Here is a 17,244-nt window from a genome sequence, read left to right as displayed (position 1 = left end):
TCTTTACTGCACATGCGTAATTGTCTTAAGTGAGGTTGCAAATTTATGCTACAAATTTACACAGCAAGAAAGTTTGGTATTGAAAATTGAGTATGTTTCGTACTTAGAGTAGGTCTTGTGCAGATACGCTTGCCCTTTTCAAACTGACATTTGGGGGTGCTTGCTTGGAGTTCAAGAGACAACAATGTTAATTTGTTTCAATTTATTACACTCATATTTTCTTTTACATAAAATATATTTGGAAAAAAAAATTCAACTAGACGTTAAGTAAAAAGTCATATAAAAAATTTCCAGCCAGGGAACTTGACACGTCTTTGACGCAAACTTGTATTCCAAGAGAAGCTGGAAACCCTGTCAAAAGTAACAAAATTAATTGTTAGTTACTCACAACTATATTTAGGTAACGTTTTCTAGAAGAACTGAACGAGGATAACTTTACGACTCGCCATCCACGCGCTTTTTATTCACAAATTCAAATTAAGTTATCTTCATTGTAAATGTCCTGCAGTCACGATTACAATAAAACCCAACATTCCCATGGTACTTGAATACAGTATTTGTAAGGGAATTCGATTGAAAATGTGATCTGGAAAGCGAAAACGGCCACTAACGCTTTACCGTTTAACGGGTAAAATAAGCGATTTGTAAACGGATCATAAACGGTTTTAAACGGTTCAGATATCTGTTTAAATGGATAACCAAAAGTGTTGCACGGTTGGGAAAAGTCCAAAAGCGTTGAACGGTTAGCTAAAAAATTAAACGGTTGAACCAAATCGTTTAACGGAAAGCTGAAAACTAAAACGTTTGAACCAAATCGTTAGATGTTAAGCTGAAAACTTAAATTTAATTATTTCCGACGAAATAGATGGTAAAAAACTTCACCGCCTTACGACCTACCGGTTTATACGACCACCTTGTTATAACGCTTTTCTTTGGCGACTACATATTCTCCACTCCAGCTACAACCCTCAAAACTTGATAAGTTGCTACGGAAAAGTTTGTCGGTAAAAAGGTGGATTTCTACATTTTGTATATTGTACAGAATCAGCAAATCAAGTGTTACCTTTCAGTTGGTACCACGCTTCTTCCTCCGTCTTTGAATTTTCATAAGATGCACAGATGGCCGCTGCCTGTGAACACAAAACATGAACCATGTCACTGTTTTCATAGTATGAATGACGCTAGTACTGTGTTATATGTATAGTGCACTAACCTTATTTCCTAGAATATAAGCTGTGCCTCATGCATAATAATCACCCCTTTTGAAAAATCACCAACCTTTGGTTAAAATATTTGAAATATTCGCCCTTTTTATGAATAATCACCCCACCGTGGCCCATTGTTGATCGAAGTACATGCTGAGTAAACACGAAGGAAGAAGAAAGCAAAGGAGGAAACACAAGTACCGAATATCTTCTATTACCCCCCCCCCCCCCCCCTCTTAAAATAACCTCAGCCTCTGTTTAGAGCAAGAAATTTATTAAAGAAGTACCCCCTAACCTTTTCCTTACAAACAAAACAAGAAGCAGACTGTAGAGCTTTGGGAGAAACCTTGCTGGTACTTTTAGTCAATAAGAATTGATAAAGTATGGTACAAATGTATGGAAAACTGATAACTTACTGGCTTACTTTTGGTACACTAAATACCTTCCCCTCAAAACTAAATGAAACAAATCAGCCTTAAGGGGGGGGGGGGGGCTTAATAGGGGATATACGGTAATCCACGACGCAGGCACGGTAAAATGTTAAATGGTTTTCATTTTCAGTAATTCTAGGTGCAAAATACGTTCATTACTATCTAAGCAAAAGAGCCGTACTTGGGAATATTGGACCGAGATCATGGCAGTATGAAAACGACCAAGGGCCAATATTCCACAATATGGTCGCTAGTGAGTTAGGTCAGCAAGTGGTTTATCATACGGCATTTGGCAGTCGTGACAAAAACAACGTTTAATTTTAATTGGCTGCAAGCGAGTTATATGGCTTAAATAAATACACAAAGGACGCAAACCTCTATCCTGACGTATAATTTTTTGGTTTCACTTTTATAAAAAACCTGAAAAAAAAATTCACCATTTCTTCCATAGATGACTTTTTTCATATTTTTTTAGTTCCAAATCCGATCATCTCAAGAAAAAAAAAATGGCAACGATTCTTGCACTTATAACAACACAACGGCACGCTACGTTCACTTAGAAAAAAAATCTGTGCGATTCTAAACTGCAAAGAGCAAAACCGTCTTTTTTTGAATTTATTTTTTGTGGCTTATTGACTAACATGTAATCTGACAATGAAACAGCTTATTAAATCTATGTATAAATCAGGTCGAATTACGTTTCCTTTCGTGAATTTTAAATTTCAAAATCGAATACACAGTAAATATGTTAACAATAAAACTTACTCAAGCTTGCCCCTTACGTTCACAGAAAAATGCCAGTGAGAGGAACTTTTCTGACGGCGTTTATAATCCTTTCGAAATCCACCCCAAACTTTAAAGCTGCTCGCTGTTCCTGTTGATACCTAAACGAAAACAAAACATATCATTACCTCACCAAATTGTTTCTTGACTTCAATGTCAACTTTCCCATTATATTTTTGTATTTTCCTAAACCTTATAAATGCTTTAAAGCTGGGATTCATAAATCAGCTTTTGTGGCTAGATTTGGAAATGTCGCGAGATAACTTAAATTTCACTCACACAAAAAAGAGTACAATATTTTTTGCACGAACTGTCGATGACCTTTCAGCTGACCACGCAAGAAACATGGTAAGGTTTTTTTCATCAACTTCCGTGTCCGAAACCAGTTGGCGCAGTGGTTAGGTGCGTGCCTTTCACTCGTATATCTTGGGGCTTGCAGTCACAAGTTCATGCTTCTGACCTAGCGTACATTAAAATTGTTCTTTTTTTACTTTTACAAAAAATTAAATTCACCATATCGTCCTGGATGATTTTTTCTTACTCTTTTAGTACCAAATCAATCATCTTCATTGCAAGGGAAAAAATAGGCACAAATCTATCAGAATATATGTAGTATGTTAAACCAAGAGCGCGACTTAACGAACTGTATAATGAACTGGCTTGGTTCCGATGTATCTGATTATCGTTAAATTCGTCTCAAAGTTCAGTCACTGGTTTGACTATTTTGGCAATTTCACTCAAAAAAGAATTGGCTAGCATGTTTCGAAAGTTTCGGCCGTCTTTTACTTTCTCATTTTTTTTTGTGTTAGAAAAGCATATACGTCATCTAATTGCAATAAGGTTGTCATAGAAAAGAGGAAAAAGTCAAATAGGAATTAATTAAGCGCATGCATGAAATTTATTTGTACAAATGGCCTTAAAATGCTTCAAAATACGAATAAATCAATTAATCTTGTTACAGCATAAAAATATAGACTTAAAAAGTGCAGATAAAACTCGTGAAATTTCTGTAAATGCTACCAGTTATGAAACTAAGCTAATTAATTCCTGTTTACCTTTTTTTCTTTTTTCTTATTTTCTATGACAACGTTATTGCAATTAGGTGTATTTAAATTTACATTGGTCATTTCGTGAACGCCACTAGTTTCCTTCTTAGTTTGAGGGACTGTTTGGGAATTCCGAAAGTAATTAGACTTCAGTTATGTCCAGTTTACGGCAAGATGGCGTCGGCTACGTTGTCATCTGGAAAGACGAGAACTTACAGTTACAAACCAAAGAAACAGGTCAGGAGGCAGTCAGTTCACAAGCTGCTGCATTTATAGTTCGACAGTGGTCGCAAGAATGCTGGTAAAAATGAGCCAAAAGGAAACTGTGATGTAAAGATATTTTAAGCAGTGCTCTGCACTGGTATCGCAGAGGTCATGGGTTCGATTCCCGTTCAAGCCTGAATTTTTTTTAGGCTTGCTTTTCTCAACTGCTTAAGTTGAGTACATAACTGCGATGATCTTTCATTTGCTTAAAATGTATATCCGCAGTACAAATATATGAATTTCATATATTCATCTCGATGTAAAGACAATTGCCAAACAGGAGCGAATTCATCAGTTTTCAGGTGTGCTTTGCACACACGTGAAACTTAAAACAATTTCGAAAAATGAGCATTATTGAAGCTTTTTTATAAAAAAAATAATGAGCATTGCTAGAACATAAAATGCCAATTTTACTGGCCCCCTAATCGGGAAGAACCTACGCGTTCTGATTAGTTGGCCGCGTTTGATTACTAAACGTATGTAAACTGATTTGACTGCCTACTACAAGCGAGCCGTAATGCAAAATTACGTGTTCTGTTCCCATAACAAGTGATCGATTAGATTAATGGTATTTTGGCTAAATAACGCTTGCTCTAACTGGATGATAGGTTTTTGGCCATATAACGCTAGCTCTGATTGGTTGATAGGTATTTTGGCTATAAGGTTCCTTCAGATTGGATAAAGGATATTTTAGCTACGAAAGTCACGTTGTTATCGGATGCCAGATATGTATTTCGGCTATATAACACTCGTTTTGTTTGTATGGTAGTAATTTTGACCATAAAATGCTCGTTCTCAGTGATTGGACGATAGGTATTTTGGCTATACGGAATGTAACGCACGCTGGCACGCAAGCTCTACCTGGAAGGGCGAGCAGTAAAAAGATATTATGTCAAGAAGTCTCAAATTAGAATATCCAGGGCTTGAGACAAACTTTTTAACTCACTGGTTTACTGGCTAGTGACATGTCAGATTTTACTAGGCAAAAGTAATTTTTCACTAGTCAGATGTATTGACTTCTATCAAGAACAGTTGACTTTTCCGAGTTTTTCACTAGCCAAATGGCTAGTAGGAATGCTAAACCTGGTAGCCAAAACCTAAATTTTAGTGACCTTTGGCTAGTTGGCTACCGTTAGTCTCGAGCCCTGTATAATATCAGAAGTCCCAAAATTTCAGATCCTTAGAATCACGTCTAAGCACGAAAGCAGTTCACACATGTACGCATACCGAGGTTGCTATGGGACCTTAGGGAACTCCCATATAAAACCCCTAAAGCAGACCAATCTGGGCGTGGCCAAAGCCATTTTGATCCCTAAAAGAAACAACTTTTTATGTCTGATCGGTCCACACCGCTAACACAGTACGACAGGTACGGCGATTTTTATTTGGTCATGTGCAATCTCCAACAAGACCTCGACTGCTACAAATATTGGCGTTTTGTCGTAAACAGCCTAAGTGAGAGTCCAAAATCCTGTATTTACACCACGAAGTAAGGCAACGAGCATCCCCACCCTTTCATACGGGAGAGCCCTTAGGCGCTAAAGGATACGTCTGCGTACCCAGACGGATTTCGGAATTATTTCACGCCGCTAAAAAATATTGCACGTTTTCCACGGCGTGCAATAAAAGCCGGGAGTCCGTCTGTGCTTGAAGGCTCTTAAGGAATGGAAAGGGAACTCACCTGTTTACTGGCAAAGTGAAAGATCATCCCGTTGAACATCGGCAATGGTTTCACCTGTAAAAGCCAAGAAATAATTATAAATATTTTGAGAAAAATATCTTCTTCAACTTGCTCAGACTGGGTTCTGAAGATGGCAAGTTCAGCAACTTTGACTCTAAGTTAGTCTTTGCTTCACATACAAATTCATGAGAAAATTTGCTTATTTTTAATTGTGCCACCACTCCCCAGTTTTTGTGGGTCACCTATTACAGTGACACACATTGACCATTCAAATTCCAAGATGCATGTCCACATACCAAATTAACTTTTTTCGATTACGCTCAATTTTAAGGTAGGACCAGTCTTTGCTTCACAGATCAAGAAACTCAAGAAGAGATTTTGTTGGGTGGAACTAACCCCTTATCAGGTCAGCTCTTACACCCATCTCTTGTACAGAGTTCAAAACCCATTCAGCGCATGCAGACAATCCAGGTTCCGAAACAGTCTTTGCTTCACAGATCAAGAAACTCAGGAAGAGATTTGTTGGGTGGAGCCAGCTCCCTTGTGGGTCAGCACATACAGACGGTAAAAATTCCAAATAATTTTTTCGTTTTGATCAATTTTAATGTAGGACCATTTGCTTCAGTCATAGATCAAGAAACTCAAGAAGAGATTTTGTTGGGTGGAGCCACCTCCCTTGTGGGTCAGCTCTTACACCCATCTCTTGTACAGAGTCCAAGATCCATTCAGCACATACAGACGGTCTAAATTCCAAATATTTTTTTGTTTTGATCAATTTTAATGTAGGACCATTTGCTTCAGTCATAGATCAAGAAACTCAAGAAGAGATTTTGTTGGGTGGAGCCACCTCCCTTGTGGGTCAGCTTTTACACCCATCTCTTGTACAGAGTCCGAGATCCATTCAGCACATACAGACGGTCCAAATTCCAAATAATTTTTTGATTTGATCAATTTTAATGTAGAACCATTTGCTTCAGTCATAGATCAAGAAACTCAGGAAGAGATTTTCTTGGGTGGAACCAGCTCCCTTGTGGGTCAGCTCTTACACCCATCTCTTGTACAGAGTCCAAGATCCATTCAGCACATATAGACGGTCCAAATTCCAAAAAAAGTTTTTGTTTTGATCAATTTTAATGTAGGACCATTTGCTTCAGTCATAGATCAAGAAATTCAGGAAGAGATTTTGTTGGGTGGAGCCAGCTCCCTTGTGGGTCAGCTCTTACACCCATCTCTTGTACAGAGTCCAAGATCCATTCAGCACATACAGACGGTCCAAATAATTTTTTGTTTTGATCAATTTTAATGTAGGACCATTTGCTTCAGTCATAGATCAAGAAACTCAGGAAGAGATTTTGTTGGGTGGAGCCAACTCCCTTGTGGGTCAGCTCTTACACCCATCTCTTGTACAGAGTCCAAGATCCATTCAGCACATACAGACGGTCCAAATAATTTTTTGTTTTGATCAATTTTAATGTAGGACCATTTGCTTCAGTCATAGATCAAGAAACTCAGGAAGAGATTTTGTTGGGTGGAGCCAACTCCCTTGTGGGTCAGCTCTTACACCCATCTCTTGTACAGAGTCCAAGATCCATTCAGCGCATTCAGACAGTATAAATTCCAACCATTTTTTTTATTTTGCGATTTTAATGTAGGACCATTTGCTTCAGTCATAGATCAAGAAACTCAGGACAAGATTTGTGGGTCAGCTCTTACACCCATCTCTTGTACAGAGTCCAAGATCCATTCAGCGCATTCAGACAGTCCAAATTCCAACTATTTTTTTTATTTTGACCAATTTTGATGTAGGACCATTTGCTTCAGTCATAGATCAAGAAACTCAGGACGAGATTTGTTGGGTGGAGCTAGCTCCCTTGTGGGTCAGCTCTTACACCCATCTCTTGTACAGAGTCCAAGATCCATTCAGCGCATTCAGACAGTCCAAATTCCAACCATTTTTTTTTATTTTGACCAATTTTGATGTAGGACCATTTGCTTCAGTCATAGATAAAAAAACTGAGGAAGAAATTTTGGTGGAAGTAATCACCACACCCTGGATTAAAAAATAAAATGATGGATGTTGTTGCTGCTTGCTTACTAGTAAGTCAATTTTAGAAAAAAATATTATTAAACTAGCCTACATTGCAGGTGGACATCTCACTAAATCCTCGCTACCGGGATTTAGTTCATCTGCAACGCAGGCAACCATTAAACCTGAACCAACACTCCCAGAAATAATACTGGGACAAACCTAGAATGAAAACATACAAAGACTCTTACGTTTAAACTGTTTAGCTCTGGAAAGCATCTTCTGTGATTCACGAACCACGAAGCTTTGTTTAACAATGATATTTACTAAATGATTATTCTAGTTGTTGAATAAACAAATTTTGTTGTCCATGATCTATTCTCTTTTATTTAGCATTCCTGGTTCAAAAAACACATTCCCGGTTCTAAAAGATTGACCTTAAAGTTATTGCACTACCTTAAATAAGTGCTGATTGATGTGGGCAGAGAGATTGACTGCAGTGAAGCCCTCTAGCCATTTGCTTCACATAATACATAAATAACTGGAAGCAGTGAAGCATTGATTGATGGAGAGTAACTTTGGTCAATCTCCCTGATCAGCTCCAGAAGGGTCAATACGTTGATCTTCAAAATGAGTCGTGAAATGCAGGAAAACATCTGGGCCGGGTTGTTCGAAAGGCGATTAACGCTAACCCAGGATTAAAAGATGATCGAGGTTTTAATTTCTCTTCTTTTGAAGGCTTTTCCATAACTAATGTTTTGTGAAATTTGAAATTGGTCCACATCAAAACTGGGGGACAAAGAATATAAAAAGAAAACCTCAACGAAATGTTTTAAAATTGAATTCAAAATTCACGCTAATCCTGGATTAGCTTAATCGTGCTTTGAACAACCGGGCACTGATCGATATATTCATGGGTGTGACCCACCATCAGGAAACAGACCTTGATATCTAGGAGAAAGGGAAACATGGAGGTTGAGAGAAAGATTTTAATAAAGAAAATTAATGTGTAAAGATTTAAGAGTGTGCCCGTGAGAGAACAATTGGCAGAACCATGCAACAGGTGATACAGCTCATATCACCGATTTCGCCCAAACTTAGCATAAATGTTGGGTATGGTGAGCTATTTACTGTGACAAAACATCAGCTCAAAATATTTTATTCCCCTCAAGTTATGGCACCTTTTGCAAAAATGGCCATTTTTCACTTATTTATGCATATTTAATTAGCTGACTTTGATTGACCAGTTCCACAAGAAAAAAAGACTTCTGAAAATAAAATTCACTGCACTATATTCTGTGGTTATTAGGCTTTAAGTACAATAATTCACTTTAACCGTCAAATTTGATTTCTTCTCCTCAAACGGTCTTTTGGAAGGTACACATTTCGTACTGTTGGAAATAGCCTTTAACTAGTGCCCAATATCTCCCATGAGCAACAACTTATATACATTATTCTTACATGGGTAATGAAATCCATCATTAAACTTCACAAAAATGCCACAAAATGTCTGGGGACTTCAATATTTTATTAGTATTGAGGAACTAAACACACGTGACTTAACGATTTCTTGCTATTTCATCAAAATTCACCGAAACACAGAAGCCATTTATTTGCCTCAATTTGGCATAAAATCGGTACGAAATAGCTAATCAAGCATAAATCTATAGATAGCAATCAAAATATTGGCGAAGAAAAGGCAGTTAGGACATTTTTCGGAGCGTTTTCAGAGCCATATAATTCGGCAATGTTGTGATAGTAAATGTAAAAATAGCAGCGAAAGATTTTCTTCAAAAGCTCGCTCAATTCAACATTTAGGCACATCATAGTTAAGAAACAAGAAAGTAATACTACATACAAGCCACTTATCGACACACAGATGCTTTCTTTTGAAGAATTTGTTCTTCCTCGCTGCACTTCGATCCTTCGATCGATCTCAATTGACATGTACTGTTGCTTTGAGGCGCGATGAACTTAGCCAATCCATCGTGGTTCATCCTTCGTGAAAGGTGTAAACAGGTTGTCAATAAAGTCATTCAAAGAGCTGTTCAAAGTTCACGGAAGGACACTTGTCTCAGCCAGTTTGCATGAAATAAATTTAACTGGAAAATAAACAGCCGCCATGTTGAATTTCTACCTTTGAGCCTGCCGTTTCAGTCAGCGGTACGGCTGTTCACTGGGCATCACGCGTCCATCACGCGTGACCACACGCGCGATCATTTGCTTTTCCTCCGCGAGTGTTCGTTGGATGCGTTTGTGATGAAAATGAGAATATTTTCAAATTGTCGTAGGGAAAACAATTTCCTCCGCTAGAGCTTGACGTGTTTACCGCAATGTGATGCTGAACGAGCTCTAGGGTGCTTACCATTTGTTGGAGAGAACCGGTTGGAATGACCACTGAAAAATGGAAAGGCTTCTTTCCAAAATTAGCAAACTAACCGAAATAGATGTCGCTTACCATTTGTAGCTCAGTTTCCTGTTATTTCTTTCCGTTGGTGGGAGACCTGAAGGATGGGAGACTAGAACTGGGAAACCTTACAAATGGTAAGAAAATTTCTGACGTTCCGTCAATCCCGAAGAGATTTTCCAGAAAAAATACTGTTCCATTTGACTTTCACCGAAACAGAGTTCTTGATTTTTCTGTTCAACGGTCGGCATGCACGGCAACCAAATCAAAATAATTGTTTATGTTCCAAAATGACGCTAAATCGCGGTATAAAACTGCTCCGACGTCTCGGCAATACTGCCTTTTTGGGGGTGGCACCCTGAAGAAGGCAGTATTGCCGAAACGTCGGAGCAGTTTTATACCGCCATTTAACGTCATTTTGGAACATAAACAATTATTTTTAGCATAAAAGACGCTACACAGTTAAACAAATCAAAATGTCAACGTTTTCCAGTTACTTTCCAGACATTTGTATTTTTTTATTGCTTGTTCAAATTCCCCTCCCCTGGCGGAAATAGTGATTAATACCGCGCATAACGATTACATTTTTTGACCAAATTCCCCTACCCCGTGGCATAAATGGGAAAAAATGAATAACTCAGCAAAATTGGAGAATAACGTTTACCACGGGATAAATCACTATACGGTGGATAGCGAGGTAGGTTTTGTAATCGTTTCTTGCGCAAGTGCTTTAGTTGGGGGAGCGTCTGTGCTGAACTGAACAAAGTATTCACGTACGAAATGCCTTTAGCGACGCAGTCTATATGGCGCAGCAAATATATACATATATCTATAAAGGTGTGAATGTAGAGAGAGAAAACAACAAAGAATAAAACGGGTTTCCCTCGCGTTAAACTCGAAGAAGACAGAAGACTACCTGTGCTGGTTGAAACATTAGCTAATAAGTTTTGCCGTCTTGCGTAGTCCTAGTCTTGCAATAAATTTGTTTAGTTTTAATGCGGGGTTTAAGCTCTCTACAAAAGTCTGCATTCGCGTCTTTGTAACTCACATAGCCACTTAAATTGAGTCGGTGATGAAGAAAATTATCATTTGAAGCCGCAATTCGTCACTTGCAATGTTGGAATTCAGGAGGAAAAATTTGTCCCCATAAAAGCCCTTTTCTAAAACAAATTAATAAAACTGCAGTAATGACGTTTATCGGTAAATGGACAGATGGAGAACTTTGTGGGATCCCGAAAAAGAGAGTGGGTACAAATTCAGTCTCCTAGCTGCCAAAGTGTAATATAATATAGACGATTTGAACAGAAGGAATAGATGTACACAGGCCAGGCTGACAACCTGACTGCAATTTCTTCGAATGTCCATATTCACCCCCTCCCCCCACCTCCCAAAAAAGACAGAAACAACAAAAAAACAATAAACATACTAGTTTTAACCTGATATAAGATGGAAAAACTTGCTCTGATTATTTAATGAGGGTAGATAACACCATCCGCTACTTATTCCGACGAAAACAAACATTTGCGGAGGAAAGCAAATGAACACGCGTGTGTATAGCTGTGTATAGCTATGTTGGGCTATGTATAGGCGTGTATAGCTGTGTAGGGCTAGGCTATGTATCCCCTCTATGAATATCACTATATAGGATTTAGTCAAACAACTATATGATGACTACACTACGTACTTGCCCAAGTGTACGGCTTGACCGCTGACTGAAACGGCAGGCTCAAAGGTACAAATACAACATGGCGGCTGTTTATTTTCCAGTTAAATTTATTTCATTCAAACTGGCTGAGACAAGTGTCCTTCCGTGAACTTTAAACAGCTCTTTGAATGACTTTATTGACAACCTGTTTACACCTTTCACGAAGGATGAACCACGATGGATTGGCTAAGTTCATCGCGCCTCAAAGCAACAGTACATGTCAATTGAGATCGATCGAAGGATCGAAGTGCAGCGAGGAAGAACAAATTCTTCAAAAGAAAGCATCTGTGTGTCGATAAGTGGCATGTATGTAGTATTACTTTCTTGTTTCTTAACTATGATGTGCCTAAATGTTGAATTGAGCGAGCTTTTGAAGAAAATCTTTCGCTGCTATTTTTACATTTACTATCACAACATTGCCGAATTATATGGCTCTGAAAACGCTCCGAAAAATGCCCTAACTGCCAATCTTCACCAATATTTTGATTGTTATCTATAAATTTATGCTTGATTAGCTATTTCGTACCGATTTTGTGCCAAATTGAGGCAAATAAATGGCTTCTGTGTTTCGGTGAATTTTGATGAAATAGCAAGAAATCGTTAAGTCACGTGTGTTTAGTTCCTCAATACTAATAAAATATTGAAGTCCCCAGACATTTTGTGGCATTTTTGTGAAGTTTAATGATGGATTTCATTACCCATGTAAGAATAATGTATATAAGTTGTTGCTCATGGGAGATATTGGGCACTAGTTAAAGGCTATTTCCAACAGTACGAAATGTGTACCTTCCAAAAGACCGTTTGAGGAGAAGAAATCAAATCAGACGGTTGAAGTGAATTATTGTACTTAAAGCCTAATAACCACAGAATATAATGCAGTGAATTTTATTTTCAGAAGTCTTTTTTTCTTGTGGAACTGGTCAATCAAAGTCAGCTAATTAAATATGCATAAATTAGTGAAAAATGGCCATTTTTGCAAAAGGTGCCATAACTTGAGGGGAATAAAATATTTTGAGCTGATGTTTTGTCAGTCAGTAAATAGCTCACCATACCCAACATTTATGCTAAGTTTGGGCGAAATCGGTGATATGAGCTGTATCACCTGTTGCCTGGTCCTCTTATGGATACACTCTTAAAAACGTTTGACTTACATTGGTTCAACTTGTCATGATGATGTCATTCAGTTATGTATTCAAGTAAAGTCGGAGGAAAAGTGGGAGATAGAATTGCTGTGAAATTACCAGTATGAAAAGATATCTCCCTCAATAATTAATGCATACATGTCAAATAATTTCCATCCTAAGTATTAGGATGCACTCACTAGGAAGAAATATAACAAAAAAGAAACACGTTATTCTCACCTTTTCAAATTGGCTAGCTCTACTAAGAGTGTGAGCCGGGTACTCCAACACAAATTGATTTTTACACTCCCACAATCAATTGTCCACTTTGGTGGTGATAGTTCGAGCTGACAGTAAGAAATTGTAAACACGAATTACCGGTATTTAAAGACCGATTGGAAAGTTTGACTTTATAATCAAAGAACTAAAACAGATCAGGAAAAGGTATGCATTACCAGCAAATGAAAACTAAACTAATCCTGAATGGTGTTTTAAACTTCTGACCCCTTGTTTGCGTTAACAGTATTTGTTACCCACAACCCACTTGATGTGTTGCACAATTTTCTTGTTTTTCTTTTAACAGTTGCAGTGCATATTTTTTCCACAACTGCATCCTTTTTTTGTAAAAAAGATGTCTAACCATTGTTTGAATCCAAAGAACAAAGTGGAGCAAAACGTTGATGGTCAAATTTGAATTGTGCGGCCACTCACATGTGTCGACATAGAAAAAGAAGTGATAACAACAGTGAGATGTTGACAAAAAATGGGTTGTGACTGTATTTTCCTGCATTGGGTTATTCCAGAAAAAATCCACACACCCCCGACGGATGGGGTCGTTTTTTAACTCCCCCTCTCACCTGGATTTCCTGAAGCACAATAACCCCCCCCCCCACCCTCCTGTCCGGATTTCCAAGACCAAAGACCCCCCCTCCCGCCTGGATTTCCAGAAAAAAATATTATGCTTAAATTTAATTTAATTTTAATAGAAAATATGCACAATCATGTCTAGAAGATGTTCTTGTTTAATTTCTAAAGCATCAGCTAATATTAAGCTAAGAATTCTATCGCGTGGAAACCAGAAACCCATCAGTCGGGGTGTGTGGATTTTTTCTGGAACAACCCATTATGATAACAAACTTTACCTTTGTGCTCGCTGGTGTTAAGATGAGACTGGTTTGTCTTACTCTGATCCATGCCGTCTATTGTTAAATATTCATTTGATACATATTTCTCAGGGTATGCCTTGACCGTTAGCCCGTGTTATAGTATCTGCCCTGGGGATTAAGTGAAAACAAACCTCATTAGCCAGAATCAGCACTTCACATTGGCAATATATACAGGAAAGAGGAGCTTTATTTTTCATAGAACAATGTTGTACTTACCTTGGTACATCTGTTGGGTGAGATGAAGCTTTCTCATAAGATGTCAGAGGCATCTTTTGGTATTTTGACCTCGAATTTTCCCACAGGTAAGTTGGTCTATCACAGATGGCACATTCGCTAACATCACTTTGCTGTAAAAAAAAAAAACAATCAAGAAAGAAGTGAAGTTGAATATCACCTACTCATCTAGCTTTCCACAGTTTGCTCTGGGAGCAGGGGTTTGGGATTTTTCTCACTTTTTTCTCAAAAAATATCTCTCTATGTAGCCACATGTCAAAATAATCAATATGGCATTTCCAATGGCCTTTAATTACATACGTTACATCACTTGAGACAGGGAGCACACTTGGGTTAGTAAGTGGCATGTTAGTCACCGAAGGCACGCTTAGGGTGGATAACAAATCAAGTTATCAAGATTTCAAGTGACCAGGATGATTGAATGGGCGCAAAAATAAAGACCCAAAGAAACCCCCTAATAATACTATGCCGAAACTTCTGGCCCTTTTATACCAGTAATTTTCCAAAAAGGGGAAATGATATAGCATATATTAGAACATGTCTGTTTGTACTTTATGTGCAGAGCCATGCAGCCAAGGCACTACCACGAATCTTCGGATTGTTTTTGATACCCCAAAAAATCCCTGCTTAAATTAAGCCACCCAAAAACATACTTGCCAAATTTTCCTACCCAAAAAAATCCACAATAGACAATGTCCAACCCAAAATAAACCTTCAATCATCCCTGTCACTTGAAAATAATATTATCCAGAGTACTCCCCCTGGGTATCCATTAACGGAAAGATTTCCGCACAGCCCCCTACATTAATTATGTATGCAACTATTTCATACCATCACTATACATAAACAGCAATCATGAAAAGAACGAATCAGTCAGAATATTGTATACATAATTAATGTAGGGGGCTGTGCGGAAATCTTGCCCACATTTATTTACATTTAGATAACTCTTTTTTGTCACCTAAAAATCGCCTTAAGTTAGAGCAATAGAGGCCCTTTTACAACCTCACCAACACCCCCCCCCCCGTCCCCTCGCCCACGGGGGTTAGCAGGGGGGAGTTATCCGTTTAGCAAAGTGAACAATGCGATACATGAAAAGGTCCATTAAAAAAAAACCTACTCTTGCTAGGGATTTTTCCTGCAACGTTCACGATCTTTAGCTTGCTGTACATGAGAAATTACGCAAAGGTCAATGAAGAAAGCACCTCACCTCTGTCCAACTCGAATAGATGATAGATCGAGCTTTGTGCGTTGCTTTGTCGTTCTTGAGACATTTATCACCTTTTTAACTAGATAAAAGAAACATAAGCTTGTGAACTACACTGTTAACATGACTTTCGTGCAAGAAAAGAGCGTAAAACGTTACATAAAGGAATAAAGAACAAACCTAAAAAATTTTAAAGCTGTTTACAGTCGATTACAGTCTTTAAAACTTCCACACGTGCACGATTGCAAGAAATGATGGGTAAAATAACGGCACCAACCGGGGTTGGGAAAGGGGGGTCGGCGACAGCCAGAATAAGCAGCAGACTGGGTACGAATCGCGCGCAAAGTCGGGATGGGGGCAGGAATGGGGTGGAGTTTGGGCAAGAAAACAAGTTAAACTTGAAACCTTTGCCAGTAAACTGTTTTATTCTATAATTTTTTGACAAGTCATGCAGGTGCCACTTGCTTCAGTTCACTACTTTTTAAACAGATCAGCAGCTTTCCTCGAGGCTAGGCTTTAGGCTTTGGTAGATTGTGCTCCTAAAAGTGGCATATTATGCTTCTAGCAGTGCTCAAAATTTTGCCAAATTATGCAAAAATTATGCCTGAATTCCCAAATTATGCTTCTGATTTGCGAAATTATGGTCACAAAATGACGTAGATTCTGTACATAGAGGTGCGCAATAACGACACAAAATAATGATGTTTTTCAAATAAACTGTTGTTGCTAATTTATTTGTGTTTTATGGCAGTTTGTCACGGCCGTCAGCTGTGCAAATTAGCTGCTCGCATCTCTGAACCGTTTGTAAAATGCCTCCAACGACTTAACAATCACAATTGTATAGCTAAAACACGCATTGCAAGAACAAACTACCTAAATTTCATTTATTTCTGTAGAAAGTACACCATATTTACTAAATTTTATGAATTTATGCTCCAAAAGTGCTAAAAATTGCTAATTATGCCGTGGCAGTGCTCGTTTCACAAATTATGCTTTTTAGCTCCAATTATGCCAAAAATTATGCTAGCACAATCTACCAAAGCCTACTAGGCTTTCCACAAGTTGCTCGAAATTTCTTAAAACGTTTTTCGAAAGTTGCTACAAATTCCAAAATGATGCTCGAAGTTCCTCGAACCATGCTCCAAAAAATCCAGAACGTTGAATTGCCTCTTAATAAGAACATTCTCCAAATATATTCTAATTTTCCTTTGAAGATAAGATTGCCTACTGCAACAGAAACATGAAACGATGACGTCATGTTCATTGACAAGTTTTTAATGCTGAACTGGATCCGAAAATTGAATTATCCTCTAAACTTTCTCGGAAATCCTTGGCAAATTTCGTTAATCTTCGCAAAAGATCGAAAAATGCTCGGAAACGTTCGTATGGTCTTCTATAACACTTGGACAATCTTCGGACTAGAAATTGCAAAAAGTTGCTCAAAAGAAAAAGACTTGCTCGAAAAATGAAAAGTTGCCAAAAAGTTGCCGAGCAACTTGTGGAAAACCCGATCGCCCTCGCAAAACTGTTCGCCATGCAGAACAGATGATATCCGCGGACAAATATCAGTTTTCGCGCCTGATATTCAAGGCTTATTGTTTACACATTATGTTATCAGGCAATTTTCCTATATCCGCCAAAACAAGCCAAAGTTTTAAATATGTTTTATTGTCATTCAGAGCACGTCCACCGTTATCAAAAGAACATACCATGCTCTTATCTTAATTAACTCGTGAATTTTGAATTTCAGCTCAAACTTTCCTTTACTTTCTACATTTCGTGATAATTCTACGTGTGTTTCCTGAGGAAATTAGGTCTTCTACTTTGAACAGCTGTTAAACTTTAATCTGCTTTAAAACATAAACTGAAAATTGTCACTGGAAGCGATAGTTTCGTATTAAAAAAGTAGCAGTTTTGACTCCAAAATTAGGCTTAATTGCAAGGATCTAGACTTGAATTCTGTCAAAA

General features: G+C 38.1%; 1 protein-coding gene across 4 annotated transcripts; it reads right to left on the bottom strand.

Moving 5' to 3' along the window:
* Positions 1-187: 187 nt before the first annotated feature.
* LOC144639204 (uncharacterized) lies at positions 188-15,524 on the bottom strand. 4 transcript variants are annotated; one of them, XM_078498480.1, is made up of 11 exons: positions 15,457-15,524; positions 15,280-15,358; positions 14,052-14,182; positions 13,310-13,943; positions 12,910-13,016; positions 8,365-8,387; positions 5,411-5,464; positions 2,419-2,520; positions 2,012-2,056; positions 1,064-1,130; positions 188-351 (listed from the first exon to the last, which is right to left on the bottom strand). In XM_078498480.1, exons 6-11 carry the CDS (start codon positions 8,365-8,367, stop codon positions 257-259), a joined length of 366 nt encoding a protein of 121 aa, XP_078354606.1. In that variant the 5' UTR covers positions 8,368-8,387; positions 12,910-13,016; positions 13,310-13,943; positions 14,052-14,182; positions 15,280-15,358; positions 15,457-15,524; the 3' UTR covers positions 188-256. The 4 variants fall into 4 exon arrangements, with proteins under 4 accessions (XP_078354606.1, XP_078354607.1, XP_078354608.1 ...); XM_078498481.1 differs by lacking the exons at positions 2,012-2,056; positions 14,052-14,182; positions 15,280-15,358; positions 15,457-15,524 and having other exon boundaries at positions 12,910-13,598; XM_078498482.1 differs by lacking the exons at positions 5,411-5,464; positions 8,365-8,387; positions 12,910-13,016; ... (2 more) ...; positions 15,280-15,358; positions 15,457-15,524 and adding an exon at positions 3,538-3,696.
* Positions 15,525-17,244: the final 1,720 nt, after the last annotated feature.

Source organism: Oculina patagonica, chromosome 14, assembly GCF_052425735.1.
Source record: "Oculina patagonica isolate OP01 chromosome 14, crgOcupat, whole genome shotgun sequence".
Classification (NCBI taxonomy): domain Eukaryota; kingdom Metazoa; phylum Cnidaria; class Anthozoa; order Scleractinia; family Oculinidae; genus Oculina; species Oculina patagonica.
Note: the sequence above shows the minus strand (reverse complement) of the source record. Positions and strands in the feature narration are given on the sequence as shown.

What these genes read in the sequence shown, in the direction of transcription:
- LOC144639204 (XM_078498480.1), bottom strand. An exon ending in TTCACTTTGCCAGTAAACAG is followed by an intron (nt 2,521 to 5,410) that starts GTGAGTTCCCTT and finishes GTTTTCGTTTAG; the next exon opens with GTATCAACAGGAACAGCGAG. An exon ending in ACTGGCATTTTTCTGTGAAC is followed by an intron (nt 2,057 to 2,418) that starts GTAAGGGGCAAG and finishes TTTTTTTTTCAG; the next exon opens with GTTTTTTATAAAAGTGAAAC.